Here is a 17,896-nt window from a genome sequence, read left to right on the forward strand (position 1 = left end):
CATCACATCACATCCCTGTGCTGTTGTTTTATTAAATTGTGAAAACATGTCTTAAATTGAAAAAAAATATTAAAAAGACTGCATTTAAAACTACAAAGCTTGTTTATATTTAGCCTCTGACAAGATGTGTGCGTTTCAATTCTTTTGAGTCATGAAAGCAAAACAAAACATAGAAACTACATATTAGTCCTCATAATGCAGACCGTCTCATTCGCTTGTCTTAAATAGAGTGTTGCCATCTTTTGATAATTTAACCCAACCAGGTGAAAATGCTCCGTCTCAGTTGTTTGCGTAACATAGAGTCAGAGCAGCTACCGTTTTATCGGGCTGCCGTACAGAAGCACAGCACTAAAAGATGACAGCATCTCTGGGGGGGCAGAGATGGCGAGTTTCCCAGCGGTCAACATGAGTCCCATTCGGTCTCCTTGCTTCATCGAAACAACCAAACTCAGTGAGGTCGAGCCGCTGCAGCTGCATTGCTCTGGCGAGAGCGCCGCAGTGACCTCAGAGGAGAAGCCTGCCGAATCCAGCGTCTGGATAATTCTGTTGGACACTGACAGCACGGCTTCGACCTTCTCGCCTCTCTGGGGGACAAGCACGGCCGTCACCAGGTAGCGACCATCTGTGGGAGCGGTGAAGATGCCTGGAATACAGAGAGAGATGATCTGTGGACACTGATTGTTATCAAAGATGTCACCAACCTCTGGGAATTTTAAAAGCCAAAAGAGAGAATGTGTATTAGTGTTGCTCAACCAAGGAAACATGTCCAGAATAGAGGCAGTCTTGCTCCTCAGTGGTTCAAGCATAAAGCAAATTTGCTGGCTTCCAAATTTCTACAGGTTTTCTGCTGGTTTTTTTTTTGTCTCATTTAAATGTCTACTATCAAACAAAGTTTAAAATCAGAATAAGATAACTGGAGTACAGTGAATCCCTGTCTACTGTCACGAAGTGCGGGTGTGAGGTGGTGAGGTAGACGCTGAGGATCCAGGTTTAAGTGAAAAAACAGAGTTTAATGATGAAAATGTCTGAATGTTCCAAACAGTCCACAACCCTGTCAGCACAGCAGAGCGGGAAAACAAAGCTCAGCACTGGTAGCACAGGTACACGAATGGACATGAATGAAAAAACAAATGACTGACTGTTGGTAGACAAGGACCCGACGAGGAACAAGGAACACAGGTGGATTTAAATACACAGCGGGTAATCACAGAACGAGACACACCTGGGAACAATCAAGGGGAGGACAGGACAACGAAGAGACTCAAGGACACAGAAAACTCGAAATTAACACACAGAAAACACAGAACACGACATCTACTCATGGTTCAGTATTCATGGATCCTCCTCTTCAGATTTTTCTTTGCAGAGTAACTCAAATTATATGCAAAATAAAGCCACCTATTTGCGGACATTTTTGCGGAGGACATCTACAATATTCATTATTCCAGCTGCCCCCTTTCAGTTATCTTTGTTTTCTGCTAAGGGAAAAGAAAAATTATTGCCACCATGTTGTCTCTAGACATGGTTAGATGGGTTCCAGTGGCTTAGTAGGACCTCTTACTGGAAGTCCTGCGTCACCCACTTTCCTTTCCTCTCCTTCTCTCCTCAGCCACACAATGTGTTAATCCCACATACGAGGGCTTCTGTTTCTCATTTATTGGCAGATGTAAAAGTTGTAAAAATTGATGGTTTCCTCTAAAAGGCATAAAAAACTATCCAAACCAACCTGGCTCTATTTGAAAATCACAAAAGCACCTTTTTAATAAATGAACTGCGTTTATCAAAAGATTTTTATTCAGTTTCACAGGACACACCCTGGCTTGCTTGCTTCTAGCCTTTGAATAGTAAAGAACTGTCACTGGAGGAAGAAGCAGAAATGACTCGACTCATAAAAAGGAAGTCATAAAATTCTCCACATCATCATCGAAGTCACCAATTTACGTAACTGACAGCCAGGACGAAAAACAAGATGGATACAAGAAAAATAAGTAACTTCCTGCACTTTTACCGTAATAAAAAAAGACAGCAACATCGTCATAATCACACTGTAAATACCTACAACCATCCATCCATCCGGGGGCAAAGGTCATTGATAATATGTAATAACTAAACTGCACCCTCTCCTCCATTTGGTTCCAAGTGCAACCTGACCTCTTCATGTCTGCTTCTAAATGTCTTCGCCAGATGTTTCGAGGCCGTCCTCTCTTCCTCTTTCCTTGAGAGGTCCAGGTCAGAGGTCTCCTGGTGATGTCATTAGTGTACAGCTGATCTATTGCCAGTGTCCTATGAGAAAATGCTCTCCTACAGGCAGATGGTTTGTATGTTGTCAAAGGTCAGTGCTGCTAATTTGATCTGGCAAGTGAATGTAGAGAATCTCTAGGATGCAGCTGCTCATGTAGGTTTGCAGTTCTTTGGGTCTGAGATCCGTAAAGGAGGACGGAGTTAGCAGAGGTGGTGAAAATACAAACTTTCCAAATTTTCTTTAGTTGTTTGAATACCTCCTTGTCTTTTTAAATGTGAGTCTACACATGTACTGTACATCAGAGCCATACTGTCTACAGTGATGCTGCTGTGAATAAGCATGGTGGATCCCCCAAAGCCTGATGGGTTCAGTCAGTATCAGTTTTTGATATGGGTCAGAGAGGAAATTGCTCAGTGTGACTTTAGAAAAGGAGGTGGAGGCACAAGCAGCAAACAGAATCTAATTTATGTCCTTTCTGCAGGACTGCGCTCTTTCCCCCTCCAAATGACTTTTCAAGAGTTTGTGTTAAGCTACCTGTCTGAGGGTCATAATGTCCTCCATCGTTGACCAACACGCTGTTGAATCGGATTATTCCAGCTTCTTCATGGAATGGTGAGAAAGTCAAACCAGCCGAGAAGGACACCTTCTCACCTGGAGACCAGGACAGGAAATATATGGCATGAGTAACCATAATCCTAACAGATTCAGGCTCCTAAATGATTAATAACTCTAACCTGAAGCTGTGCTAGTTTTCTGCTTTGGAGATCTTGGAGGCATAGTAACATCTGTTCATAAAATAGCATTGAAATCGATTATTTGCACCATAGAAACTCAATTCTGATGCAACATGAAACAGTTAAAGTAAAATATACCTGAGATTAGAGGTATTCTGGATTTTAAGGTGTCTTTTGAGGTAGCTTTGGATAAAAAACAATGAAAGAAATTAAATAATATAGAAGAAAAAACATGCAGAGCAATTTTATTTGAATGTGCATCACCTGGAGCTCCAGCAAACCCCTGAACAGACATCATGTTGAGGTCCGTCACTTTGGTCATTTCTCCTGGTGGGCCGGCCTCTCCTGTCTCCATCACAGGTAGATGCTGAAGGGAAGGCTCTGGAGAGACAGCTGACACTCTAAAACTCTCAGCTGAAACCTGGGGAGATCCTCCATCCACCGGTCCAACACTGGCACCTGAATAGAGCAGGGACATGTGTTAAGACTGCAGGTTAGAGGTTACACACCAGATAGATTCAACTGTATAAAGCTGTAAAAATGTTCTAGCTAAACACACTTTCCACTAAAAGGATTGTTTCAGTCTAATTCTTTTTAGAGTTTCTTTGAAGTGTTAAAAAGACTGTAATTAACTGGAGGTGGCTGTAGGCATTGTTCTTTTTTGCAAATATTTAACAATTATGAAATTGTTCTGCATTTTTCTCTTTTTCACAGCTTAAACTTTGACATGTGGAACACATCTGACATGCAAAACATTCTTGCCTTGGTACATTGTTTTTTCTCATGTCAAAATAATTTTTAGTCAATTTTCTGAAGATGATTTATGTAGAGGAAAAAAGTTTTTTCCAAATATGTGAGTTGTTTAAACCTCCAAAAACTCTTCTCTTAGGATAAAACTATTTTTGTACTGAAATGTACATACAATATGTAAAGAGACAAACAAAAAGATTTAAAAAAACCCCAGCCAAAACATATCTTTCCAGACTGACTTTTAGATTACCTTGAGATTTTTTCTATATAATTGAATATTCAGGTTATTTGGGCTCTTTATCAAAGTTGTAAGTAAGTTTGTCCATTGTTCTACTTTCAAAACTAAATTGATTTTAATGCAGTTGACAATTTTAGACTTGATCATAAATGAAATGCAAATTTGAGTTTCATCTTTGTTTATGGAATAAAAAACATTGTTAAAGATAAAATATGCACATTATTTTACATCATTTTATTTACTATTAGTAATTTTTACAATGATATTCTAACATTTGGAAGCCACTGTGTGTTGCATTTGACTCTTTAAAGAAAACCAACCGGCTGATTGTACGGTTTCCAAAAAATAAATACATTTCCTTAAAGTTTCCGCCAAAAAGTAGCTTTATCCAATCTTTATCTGCCAACACATTTCAAAACATGACTTTTGGATTCATTGTGATGCTCAACAAGAAACAGACCTAGGGAACATTTCTATACTGCACACACATGGTTTATCTAAAGACTTAGCAACACCTGTCCAAGTGATCAAAGCCACGAGGCCACAATTGTTGCTAATGTTAGTCTTTCCAAGAGCACATTTTATTGTAATGGCATAATGCTGCAAACTCCCTGAAGCATTACTCAACCCAGCCTATCTTGGCTGTCTCCAAAAGCAAATAATCGTCAAATAAAATCTATAATCAATCCTGAGTGTTGAGAAAGGAGGCAGCTGGACTTTTTCAGCCTTGAAAATTGTTTATTCATTCTAAGAATGAGAGCTCTCATTGCCTTAATCCTAACCCTCAAAATTACTGAGTGTCTGGATTAGCTGTGGTAAAACCTTATAGCCATTACATGTCATATGAGCTGGTAACAATAATTTAGATTATTGTTCAGAGATAGATTTTACAGTTTAATACAAAGTGTGTCTGTCCAAGCGTATTTCAAATCTAACCCAAGTTTCTTTTAGAAAAGACTCTAGAAATAAATGTCCATTTTATGCATTACCATCCAAACATGGAATGCCAATAAGGCTGATTAATTTACATAACAAAGCAGCGCTTTCTACTCAGCTCTACACACATCAGAGTAGCCAAGTATGACTTTATAAGAAGTCTGTCTGCATAGATTTGCGTGATGGACGCAACATTTCAGTCTCAGTTCCATTTTTCTAGTAGTGCTGCATGTGTGTCTGAAAAGTCGGTAACAGCCTGGTTTATCTGGTGCTCATATTGTTTATGCTGCAGTGTTGAATGAGCAGGAAGGTGGCTATTATTGGATGGCATCATGTTTCCCACTGCCATTAAGGCAAAAGGTTTATACGTAATAGTGTGACAGGGGTTTTGCAGTCATCAAGACTTTGATTTATGTGATCTTGAATCTTGTATAATAGATGAGAAGATTAACAGTCCAGCGGGTTTTAAGTTTTGTTAAACTTTTATAGAAAGACAGTGGAGGTCCTGCCTCAGTTAAGGTCAGAATTCATGATTCAACAATGAAGACTGGGCAAAAATTCAACTTTGAGTTCAATTTAATTCAATTCAGTTTGTTAACATAGTGTTAATTCACAACAGATGTTATCTCAAGGCACTTAACAAAAATAAAGATGAAGTCAATCCAATTACCTTAATTATTGCAAGTCAAAACATTCTTATTGATACTAGTTATAGAACAATGCAGCCAAGTTCTGTTGATGGTTCAAATTGGTTTAAGAGTTTTCTATAAGAGTCACTGCAGTTTCACCTTAAAGAAAAACTCCTCTTTAACAAGAAGAAACCTCCAGCAGAACCAGAACCTGACGTCCTTCTGTCATAACCGACTGGGGATTTGAGAAAACAGAAAACGCATTGAAGAGACAGAAGCCATGAAGTACTTTTATGCATTTATGTATATTACTAAAGAGTTCCTTAAATATAATGTTACTGGGTTCATTACTATAATAATATATATTTCACACTATGTTTTGTATTATACCTTTTTGCAGTAGGATTGATTAGTATTTTTCTGCTTAGATAAACATCCTTTTTCCCCCCTTGTCAGTTATTTTAACTTACCATGACATATGCATGTGTAATAGACCTATTCCTTGCTTATGCATATGTTTTTCTCTGTTGTTTGCAGTACAATACTCTTTAAAAATGCTGCATTCTAGACCAGGTAGTTCCAGTAACAGAGGGAATGTTTAGTTGGTAAATTCAAGGGCTCCTCCCAGAATATCCCGGAACGCAGTATTTATAGCTGATGAGTTAAAAGCTAGATGACTGTTATTTTCTCTCTTCAAGTTCATAATAACAGGCCTAAATAATCATTTGATGTAAAGGTGTTAATGGGGCCCGTTGCTGGTCTTGGATAATCACAGCTGTGTTTGACATTTGAAACAGTGAATCTAATGTAGTATGTTTTTCTCAGGAAATTCATGTATTTGTTGGTATAAGTTATTACAAAAAGAAAACAAAAGATATACTGCATATGGCCCCCTTGCTATGAGGGGAAAGGGTCACTTCAGAAAAGTCTGCCTGTTTGACGCAACAAATGCTGGCAGACTAACTGAACATCTCACAGTAAAATAGCACAGGAGGTAAGCCTGCAAGTGCGCTGACCATGTTGCTCCTCATATAAAGCAAGGTATGTCGTCCCCTTTGATCTCAGCAATTCAAAAGTGATTTCCGAGCTGCTGCCACAGAGATAAAAGAGCCAAGGACAGGATGTGTATCTGCATGGTAGAGTGTACTTCTGGATAAAAGAGGTGAGCTGTAAACAAATACAGCTGGATCTAAACGTGTGTTTCTCTAACCAGTTCAGGGAAGGGAAATCCTCGCTGTGTTGTTAGTGATTTACCAGCCAGCAGTTTATAATTACAGCAGTCTCCTGTGTCGCAAAAACAAACACATTCTACTTTATAAATCACTTTTTAATAATGAGTGCGAGGCTGCATATTGACTTTATGAGTCACCAAAACACACTGGGGCCTTAAAGCTTTGATTTAGGAAACCATAGATGCAACCTCTGTGTTTAGTGGCCAAAGCAAATCTCTGGAGAAAAGAGGAGAGAGAATGGCAATATATTTATCAGCCCTGTCACAAACAGTCTGACAAAAACCATCAGGATCTAAATGGAGAGTAACAGAAAACAAAAGCTGAAGACTTTACTGTTCCTGGATGCCCTCGGCCAGAAACCGTCGTATATGTTTGCAAAGTCATTATGTTTGACTTGTGGGGAAGATTTATCATCTTATCTCACATAAGTCACAGGCCTAAGAGTCTAAATACGTCATAAGCAAAAGAGCATTACTCCCTTATCTGTAAATGTTTCCGTAAAGAGCTCTACATCACTGCCATTATAGGCCTGCTCCAAAAACACAAACAGAAGGACTGCTTTATTACAACTGAAGGAGGTAGAAAACTTTCATCTAACTTTCAAAAACAAAGCAAACTGGGAAGTTGCTTACAGTACATTTTTATGCAAGACCATCTGTATCTGTAAAGTCAATGGGTGCTGGGTGATGGCATGGACTTGTAGGGAGTAACTGAAGTGCACATGGAGAATGAAGCAAAGCATGTTGTGAAAGCAAGCCCAGAGCCTTTCTGACTGGCAATGAATTATCACAGTTAATTCAAAAACGTCATAAATTCCAGGTTTCAAGTCGGAAAATTAACTGGGACTCCCCGTGAAGTCTGAATTCCAGTTGGGAAAGTTTCTCACCAACTCTAACCTCAAAATCAGATTGTTGTAAGTGCAATGTCCTGCAAAGGTATCCACCCTCTTTGCCCTTTTGTGTTACCACATTTCTATTGCAATCACATACCAGAATATATTTTTAGAATGTCATAGCTCAATTAGTGTATAATGGTGCACGATACAGGTGCTCTGAGGACCTCAGAGGTTTGATGGGGAATTTTAGTGACCAAAAAGTCTCATGAAGATTCAGGAACACAACAGTGTAAAGCAGGGATTGACTATAAAAAAGTATCCTACACTTTGAACATCTCACAGAGACCACTGTTCAATCCATCATACAAAAATGGAAAGAGAAAAAGAACTGCAACCCTACCAAGACCAGAGAAACCACAAGCTTTTGTAATTGAGGAGGAATCCACCAATTATCAATAAGATTGGAGTCACAGCCAGCAACCTAATGTTACCGCGCTTCATCCATTCTTAAATGGATGATGATCCCAAATACATAAGATGTATTTGGGATCATTATCCTGTTGGACAAAATGTGCCTACTGTTAAGCTGCCTGAACCAGAGGAAATTGCTCAAGATGTTCAGGAACAACAAAGGAGTCATTAAGTACCAGACTTACCATGAACCAGAACCTGCTAAGCCAGTTTAACAACAGAAAACTTTAACTGCCTCATATGGACAAACCAAATATCATCTGGAGAAGCACTCCAGGACGAGATGAGACGAAGATTGAGCTGTTTCACTTGAAATTATAAGACGTCCATTTAAAGAAACCGGGTTAAGGCTTTCAAATATAAAAATATTGTATCAACTGCCAAGCAGCGGCATGACATGGGTCTGTTTTCCTGGTAGTGGTGCTGGTGAAGGTAGACAACCAAACAAAATGAAACTAACATCTTCAAATAAACACCAGTATTAAGATTTTATGCATTTTACTACTCTTCTGATAAGATGTGTAGTAAAATATCCAGCCATAATCATGGCAGAAGCTTGTGCATGGCATGGACAATTCAAAATGCAGCATTAAAATTTCAGATTTATGCTGAAATTCATCCCCCTGATGAGGGCATGTACATCTCTTACTCGAACTATAACTGAGAAGACGGATTATTCCAACCTAAAACTGAAAAAACAAAAACACAGATGAAGTTAGCCCACTCTCAGGCCAGGATTCTAGTTTCTGAAGTAAGTAGATTGCAGATTTCTGTGATTTCCACCCGATTGGGCTGGATTTTACATATAAAGCAAAGCCTAAAGGCAGAAAGCTTTTTGACAAGCAAAAACTGAAGACAGCTGTGGAAAAGTCAAAGCACGACTAAAGAGAAAAGCTCATCTTCTGCAAATGATTCTGAGCAAAGTATTAAAAACAAACAATTACAGCTAATACAGAACAGTCAGTAACCCTATATTTACCAAGTAAATCTGACCCAAAAATGCTGCTGCCCTTCTCAAACAAACTGGATTATGTTTTCACAAGCAGCCAGTACAACAAAATATACCAGGGTCTAGATATTTCCCAAATTAACTGTGTTCATTTCATGACTTTTCAAGCAATCATAAATATTTCCAAGAATGACCCAGTTACAGTGATGAATGCAAGAAAATCACAACTGCTTTCAGTCCTCTTGATAAAGATTAACCACTGTGTGACATCATTAGTAAACATAGTCATGGGCGGCCTCTGGGAACACATTTCACCTTTTTTTTTCTCAGACAGAGTGAACTCGCCACAGAGGTTTAAAAATTTTACAGGATTTGACTAAAGTGAAAGAAGGAAACCTAATCTTATCAGTAGAAAAGATGCCAATGTAAATGTTCATCCATTAGCACTTGAACACACTAAAACTATTGGCTTTGAAATGAAAAGTTGTCGATTAGTGAGAATCCATGTTGAGGTGTGTGAAGAAGACTGTGACAGAGTAACCTTTTCCAGCCTCTTCAGATAAGCTCAATGTGAGATAAACGAGAAGACAACAGAGAGCACACAGAGTAGCTGTTAATAGGAAACAAGAGAGCAGATCTCAAACTAAAATATGTTTCGAACAGAAAAAACTGTTAAATGACATAATTGCAAAAAGCCTCAGGGTGGAGTAACAATATTTCTGTGTCACTGTACAATCATTTTTCTGGCAAAAATGTGAAAAATTACATCTCAAGGTGTAATTTTCATGGAAATCTTGTAGAAACCGTCACATTCAACTAAACAAAGACCGTCTTGTCAAGTTATTCCAAACTGGACTGCATGCTAAAATATCGGGACCAATAAAACAGGATGGGAATGGAGCTGCTCAAAAAGGAAGAGCTCTGGCACCATAACAATGTGGAAAAGCTCCAAGTTTGCACTCACAACGGTAGGAGTCCAGCTAGTTCTCATAGGTGTCATCAATGTGTGGATTCACATCAGAAACATGCTAAAGTGTGAAAATCTGTTGGTGCAAAAACATGCTCCCAGTAAGAAAAGCCAAGCATTACTAAAGATTGAAATGAATGATGAATGAAAGAAACATGGATGCTAAGGCTTGTCGACCGTGCTGCAGAGTACGTCATTTGGGTGGGACAGCAACAGCTAAATTGGCAAATTATCCTGTCATGAGTCAAACTCTGCGATGGACTATAAAAACGTGTAAGGTAAAAGTTTAACAGTGCTACAGAGACATCTAGTTAACACATGCAATGCCGTACACAAGCATTAGTCCCACATCTGCCATCAGAAAAGTCTGTTCCTATGTATTTGTGAACAGGATGTTTTAAGTTCTCATAAAAACTGTCAACTGGATTTAGATCTAGACTTTGACTGGGCCATTCTAACACGGAAATATACTTTGAAACCATTCCACAGTTTTTTTTTGCAGCATGTAAGGAGTTTAAAAGAAAATTAGTATAAAATAAATGAACACTATTGACCATGACCACTTTGAAAATGTCAAACATACTCTGGCTCTATGGGGGGAAATTTAAAGCAATTATGGCCAATTTCAAATTTTTGCATAGTTTCGTAGCATGTCTTTCAGGTGTTCCTAATATATGTTGAAAAGTTTAGTTTACTGATTAAATACTGAAGGAGGTGTACTCATTTTGCATAAGTTATGACAGAGCTGCTTTTATGATGGATTGTTTTTGATTATGCCAATGAAGCCCAGAGACTTTAGCTTTTCAGGTAATGGCTTCCCTATTTCTTATGATTATTTACAGTTATTTGTAGAAGCTACACTTGTGTTTCAAGTGCAGTGTCAAGTCAGAAAAATCCAACAGAACGTCCTTCAAGGGACTGCAAACAGTGTATCTGACTGCCTCAAATGTAAAACATAGTCAAAGCTGGAGGAATACACAACTTATATACGCTTATGATAGTTTGTGTCAATTACAAAAGCTTCATATGTGAACCTCAGTGTTTGAACTTGGAATGTAAATTGATACTTTTCAACTACTTGTCTTGCTTGCAGCATTTAGCTTAGCACATCAAAAATGGGCAAAGTCCATTTAGTGACTTGCTCCTAGAAAGAGCTAAATTAAATGGTGACATTTTATAGCTCTGTGCTACAACTTCCAAAAGCAGTAAAAAGCATCAGTGTTGTCATTTAGCCAGAAGACTATCACCTTTAAAAATAGCTTCACTGGGGTTTGGAATGAAAATGCAACAATAGAAGTGAGCACATGGCTAATTAACATATTAGAAAAATCAATCAAAGCTTTGTCTCAGTGCTAATGTTAAAAAAACAATGTTAATTTTTTCTCAGTTAATTGCTATAATCATTTTTTTTCCCCACAATGATCTTCAAAACATTGCAGCCATAAAAATGCAATGTTACATGGACAAATGCACACCCATAAAATGCACTTCTGGATGCAAAACTGAGTCTGGTTAGCAGTAATTCCTGAAGCCAAAGCGTTGCTCAACACAACATGGGGTCTGTTAAACCAGGCATGTGTCTTCAATCAAGATTGCCTGCCTTAAATGAGAACATAGCTTAAAGAATATTCAACTTCCCCCATTCGCTCACACGCTGAAAAACAGGCCAATAGTGGAGACTATAGTGGGCAGCACAGTCAGCACGTCATAAAGGAGTTAGCAGCTCAGCTAAAAGGTTTACAAAAACATTAGTCATTCAATGCATTTTTAAAACATTTATGTTTGCTAAAACATTAAAAACCTTGAATATTTGAGCAGAGATCAAAATAATTTCAGTTAAATCGAAATGTTTATTTGCTGGATCTGGTCCATCTCACATCAAATATAATGAACCCTAAAGAAATATCAAAAAATATACATATATGTTTCGTTTATTTCTGCATATTTTTTTTCATTTTACTGTGGTAGCTATGTAAATTGTTCATGCTTAAAAGCAATAAAATGTAAGGCGATCAGAATCAGAAGTGAACCAAAAAGAACCTTGAAGATACTTATTCATCCAAAGATGTAGACACGTCTCTGTTCTGACTGTAAATAAATGTCTTCAGGCAAAGTTAAACTGAACTCAATTATCTTTAATTCCACAAAGTTCTACTAGAACCCAGAAAAGAAGCTGGTTCTGAAAAAGTTACAGTTTCTGAACCACCCAGGTGTAACTCCTTCCTGTCCTATTATCAGGTTGTTTTCTGGCACCAAACCTCCACTTCATGAAGTATTTTAACATCTTGAAGTTTTTTCTTTCTTTTTTAAAGTTCAAAAGATCTGAAACTGAGAGAAATTATACATTTTGTTTAATGAGACTGATAAGACTATTATTATATATGTTACTCGTACATCATGTGAAAGCTTTACTGAGACATTACTCCCCATCTTGTCTGTACAAATCTGTCACTTCATGTCTGATTTGCAGGACAGACAGCTTACCTTCCTTCCCAGGAGAGCCATACGTTATGGTGGGAATGTCTTTAGCTATGTTCAGGATTTGATTTTGAAGCGTCTGGCACTTTCCCCTCAGTCCTTCGATATCCTGAGAATGAGTTCGGACCGTGCCGTTCAGCTGGTCCACGCAGCTCCACAGCCCAGTGATGTGCCTGTGCAGGCCTTCTTTGATCCTCAGAAGGCTGATGGAGATGGGGTCTAGCTTGTTGCACAGAGCCTCAACATTAACAATCCGGCTGTCCATGCTGGCGAGTTCCTCCCCCATGTCGCGAGTCGTTTCTCTGCATCTGTCATTGTCAGCTTTCACCTCCCTGCCCAGCTCATCCAAACGCTGTCTCAGCTCCTGGTGTTGCACCCTGTGAAGCTCCAAAAGATCATCAGCCTCCTGCATGGCCCTGTCTTTTGCTAGACTCCAGGAGGAGCTCAGATTCTGCTGCTTCACTTCACCTAATCCTGAGTCTTCTACTCTGTCCAGACGGTCACTTAAGTCACTGCTGTCAATGCTGTTGTTGATGCTGACGAGCTGATCCTTCATGAATTCAAAGTCCCTCATTTGTACATTCAGATGTGTCTTCATGTCATCTACAGCAGATTTATAGCTCTGAAAGTCTTTTTGAAGGTTTTCTAAGGCAGTTAAATTAGCTTTGCACTCTCCTGAGCATGGACGGTCCAGATTGTTGACTTTAAGCTCCAGATTATTAACTGAATCCTTTAGAGAGTTAATGTCTTTCAGCAGAGCATCTGGACTCCTAAATGTGAAGCTTGTGTTTGTTCCTGCCAGTTGGTTCATGATTTGGTCCTGAATGGATGCCAGCTTGTTGTCCAACGTCTTCTTCAAGTCTTTGACGACCTCTTCCTGCTCGTTCCGAAGGTTTTCCCCTACAGAGACACACTGCGCCACCAAACTCCTTTGAGTTGAGTTCAGATGGTTTTCAAGGTTTTGCAGGTGAAGCAGAACAGAGTAAGAATCCCCTGGTTGTGCCTTCTGTAGATCAGATACTTTTGTTTTAAGATCCTGGATCTCTTTACGGAGGTCTTCTTCCTTTGACTCCATGAGCTCGGTCAGGCTGAGGTAGCTGGACTCCTGTCCTTCACACTGTTCCTGAACTGAGAGGATTTTATAATCACAAGAGTTCTTCAAGTCGGCCATTTTGACGTCCATGCCCTCCATCAACTCTTCTCGCAGAGCGCTGATCTTGCCGTCCAGGTAGGCTCGCAGGTCAGCATCAGTGCCCGCAGGGGCAGGTTGGGCTGTGGATAGAGGATTCTGACCAGTCTCCAGTAACAGACGAATTTGTCCGTCGTGAAGGTCAACTCGACCCACTAAGTCATTCAAGATATTGCTCTTTGACTCCAGATTATCTGCGATTTGGTTTATCTTGTTCATGACCTCATCCATTGACGTGGTCTCTTGACCAAAAGAGAAATCCTGCACCTGGAAGCTCTCCGTCTCCCCCCTCTGAGCACTGGCAGGCTGTTTCAGGTTGCTCAGCAGGGTAGCCAACATCTTACTTGCATCCTCCTGGAAATCCAGCCTCAGGTTGGAGGCCATGTCTGTCATTCTGGCCTGCATGTCCAGGACCATCTGGGACAACTGCTGCACCTCCTCCTCCAGGTGTTGCGCATTCTGAGGTCTTCCATGACTCTGTGGTGCCGTGGCAACTGTTTGACCTCTGATCTGCCCCTCCCATGTTGATGGATGAGTTCTCTGTTGCTCTGTCCTCTGATTAGGAGCTACATAACATTCAAACAATTAGGATCCTGTCATTTCAATGTTTTTAAGCATTTCAAATATTTTAAATATATTCTTAGCTTCTGACCTTGTGGATGTGGAAAATAGCCAGAGTTTGAAGAGGTATGAGGCAAACGGTCTGCTTGGAGAAGTTTCATGTCTTTCACCTCCTTGCAGTCGTAACCCTGATACCCCGGGCAACACTTCCACTGCAGTTCTGTCACAATCTTGTAGCCGATCTTGTATGTGGGCCTAAAATGTGTTTGATATCTACAAACAAATAATAAAATGATAACATAATAAGTTAAATGCCAGGATTCTCTCTAAATACAGAGAGATTGTTGCAAAGCAACAATCCTAAACATTCAGATTCATTGGAATGTTCATGTTTTACAACGGTCTAATCAAAGTGCACACCCACTTTTATTGGACACACCTCTGCAATAAATTCCTCATGTAGGGAGGAATTTCATCTTTTGTTGCAATTTCAGCCAAAGATGGTGCAGAAAAATACTGATTAATGGATGGATACAAATGTATGCCTCACAATTATGAACTACTTTTTGTTAGGCCGTCATATAAATGTATTAAACTTTTTTTTTTTTAAAAGGCATTGCTTCCTCAACTGTGTTTGACTACAACAGTAGTCAAAGAATGCAACAGAAATGTATTTATGTAGTGAAATAAATTAAGTTTTGAAAAACTTAAGAGCAAAAGCATGTATATTATGATTCATCTAAGGGATGCTCTTAGAAGAAGCATACAATAAACTATCTCCAATTTCTTTTTGCTGTGTTTCCAACCAGCTGCACAATCTTGTAATAATGCTCTTGAGATTTTCTAAGTTTATTTTTTGCTCATTCCTTTCCCCTAACCACGACAGCAAATTTTGCCAATGAAACATTGTTGTAAAACATTTAGCGACCAGTTTTTGCTATTTAGCTTAATATGAAAGGTAAGCTAAATATCAAAAACTGGTCGCTAAATCTTTTGCATTAAAAATGTACACTTGACCATACAACAATGTTTCATTTCTCAGAGTTGTGTTACAGGTATGGCATAATTTAGTAGACTTGTCAGTTTCAGAAAATCATTCTTCTGATTAACTGGGTTAAAATGAGAGAAAAATGCAACCAAAATCAATTAAAAACATTGTAAATATATATATATATATATATATTGTCCGTTATCCTGCAATAGCTAGCCCCGCCCACTTCGTCACAACCCTCCGGGGCTGACTACTGACCAGTTCTCTGTCTAACAGGTCCGGAAAATCTCTAAGACCTGGGTATTACCCTAAAAGAGATCTATAAGAGATAATCTATTTAAACTGGTGTCGAAAGCGATTCGTCTAGCTCTAACTACCTCCAATCCAGAAGTTACGACCCTTTTCAGTTAAGAAACAGTCAGCTGAGTAGCCCTCACAGCTGCATAATTCCAATAACCACTCCTGTTAACGGTAGCTCGCTTTCTAAGATATAACTTGCTCTTGGAACCGACTAGACTAGATTTAGTGACTTGGATGTAAGTCCCTGGGTCATTATTTTACTCTCACCAAAGGAAATTATGAAGCCTCCTCTTTACTAGAACCATGTACATTAGTTTTACCTTTATTAAAAGAACTGAAAAATGAGTAAATGACTCAATTAATTCCAATGTCCACCAACCTCATTAGAATTTTAGAGTATGAATTTATTAAGCAAGCTTAAGCAGGGATATGTGACATACAGATCAATAATCAATTGTATATAATTCAAGAGCAGTGTAATAAGATCAACATGTACAATCATACCCTACTGTCTCTTTTCCCTAACCTATGTCGCAGATTCTGAGATAGCTTTTTAGGAAGCAAGTTCGACTCATACCCAGTTGGTGGTGGATCTTTAGCAACAGGAACGTCCGAAAACCTTGGTCTGAATCTTTGTCCTTTGTGTGGAAAATCCTCTTTAGAATAGAAGCAAAGTAGAGAGGGTTCAATTGTTTTGAAAACCCAACTCCTTATCCCTCCGGAACCTTTGTCTTTTCTCCAAGTCTGTTGCAATGTTTGGGTTGAGGCAAGACCGACGATCGAATCAGAAACCCGGGTTGGACGATTGGAACTTGTCTCCCTTTGGCGGCACGAAGCTTCAGCTTTTCCCGTGGCTCCAGGGTGTGGTCTGCTGTTGTTTCCTCGATCTGCTTCTTCGTGTTAGCTCTACTTCGGTGCCGCAGACAAAGAACAAGAACTTCTCCTTTTCCGTCTGCTTATATACAGTTCTCCGCCATGTATGTGTATGGGGAGTGTTAGTTTACGTGGTTTCCTGAACATCTGCTGATTTCACGGAAACCCCCGTCGGCCCCTCCTGTCTGCTGGCTGGGATGGAAAGTACCGTCCTTTCCTCAGCGTGTTGTTCTTAGCCAACCATACCGCCCCACCCATCCTGTGCGTCTGGCCATCTGTTCAGAACTGCTTGCGACAGCAGGAACTCACAAGTTCCCCTTCTCCTTTTTCCCCTTTTCCCTATGTGCTTTTCTCTGATTAACTTTTAAACACAGTCAAATATTAAAAACTATGTGCTGATTTTCATTAAGCATTAATCATAAGCATTAATCACCTCTTTCACTTATTATAAATCATCAAACCTTAATCATTTCATTGTTGTCATGTTATTACAGATCATGATTCGTACACTTCAGAATCATTCAGTGATTACTTACATACAGTCATTTTACCTATTGTATTCATCCATGTTCAACTTAATCATTATCAAAACACTCAATCATTATAAATCAAAACACAAGATTGCTTTATTTCCTTCAGGCCTTCATGCACCTTTTTTCTGTGTGTACCTGGATAGATCTCAAACCTCATACCAGTTTTCTTGACAATATATATATATATATATATATATATATATATATATATATATATATATATATATATATATATATATATATATATATACACCTTGAGAAAGCTTGGACAAATGAAAAAATAATTTTAAAAAATCATAAGAATGTCTGCTTGGATCAGTTATGAAGTGATGTGTGCTACTGTAGATCAGATGATGTTTTCTGGACAGGTCTATCTACCAATTTGTCGTATTTCTGCTATTAACAAACTACTTGCTAAATAAAACAAGTTCTCTCCGCAATAATCGTGACTTCTGGGAACTTACATCACTTGTTGCACACAGTTTGGCTGCTCGGGTGGACAAGGTAAAAACTCCGGTTGCGCAAAGCTCTCCGTGCCTCCAACCACAGCGCAGCTCACATTCTTGTGCACAACGTAGGCGCACCAGTTTCTGAAAAGAATGGCTTAAAATGTTCTGTTCTGTCCTTTGCACTAACGTAATGAAATTAATAACAAAACAAAAAAAAAAGACGTGCAGCTTACTCACTTGTTTCTCTGTCGCGTTTCGGGGGAAGAATACGCGTTTCCCTGAAACATGTTGTAATAAAACGGTGTTCCACTGATGAGAGGGAAAGTTATTAGAAAGTTTAAGAGATGCACTTCCCGCTTCATGGTTAAGAATATCAACACTAAACACCCTGCAGGAAGACCTCAGATTATAATCAGCAGTGACCGAGCAGATTGGAAATCAGTCAGAGATTGTTTCTTCTTCTCTGCTTTGCACACATCCGAACGCGCTCCTGCCTTCCAGCATCTTGGATGTGACGTTTCAGGACCCTCCCCGCCCCC

The 17,896-nt window shown here is 39.1% G+C and overlaps 1 protein-coding gene across 1 annotated transcript; it reads right to left on the reverse strand.

The window, feature by feature from the left end:
- Positions 1 to 12: 12 nt before the first annotated feature.
- emilin2b (elastin microfibril interfacer 2b) lies at positions 13 to 17,876 on the reverse strand. Its single transcript, XM_028004638.1, has 9 exons — positions 17,595 to 17,876; positions 17,373 to 17,498; positions 14,303 to 14,484; positions 12,468 to 14,216; positions 3,241 to 3,435; positions 3,115 to 3,159; positions 2,977 to 3,027; positions 2,777 to 2,893; positions 13 to 643 (listed from the first exon to the last, which is right to left on the reverse strand). Exons 1-9 carry the CDS (start codon positions 17,717 to 17,719, stop codon positions 312 to 314), a joined length of 2,922 nt encoding a protein of 973 aa, XP_027860439.1. The 5' UTR covers positions 17,720 to 17,876; the 3' UTR covers positions 13 to 311.
- Positions 17,877 to 17,896: the final 20 nt, after the last annotated feature.

This window comes from Xiphophorus couchianus, chromosome 21 (genome assembly GCF_001444195.1).
Source record: "Xiphophorus couchianus chromosome 21, X_couchianus-1.0, whole genome shotgun sequence".
NCBI classification, from domain to species: domain Eukaryota; kingdom Metazoa; phylum Chordata; class Actinopteri; order Cyprinodontiformes; family Poeciliidae; genus Xiphophorus; species Xiphophorus couchianus.

What these genes read in the sequence shown, in the direction of transcription:
- emilin2b (XM_028004638.1), bottom strand. Translation starts at nt 17,719, where the DNA reads ATGAAGCGGGAAGTGCATCTCTTAAACTTTCTAATAACTTTCCCTCTC. An exon ending in AACTGTGTGCAACAAGTGAT is followed by an intron (nt 14,485 to 17,372) that starts GTAAGTTCCCAG and finishes ATTTGTTTGTAG; the next exon opens with ATATCAAACACATTTTAGGC. An exon ending in GGGGTTTGCTGGAGCTCCAG is followed by an intron (nt 3,160 to 3,240) that starts GTGATGCACATT and finishes TTTTATCCAAAG; the next exon opens with CTACCTCAAAAGACACCTTA.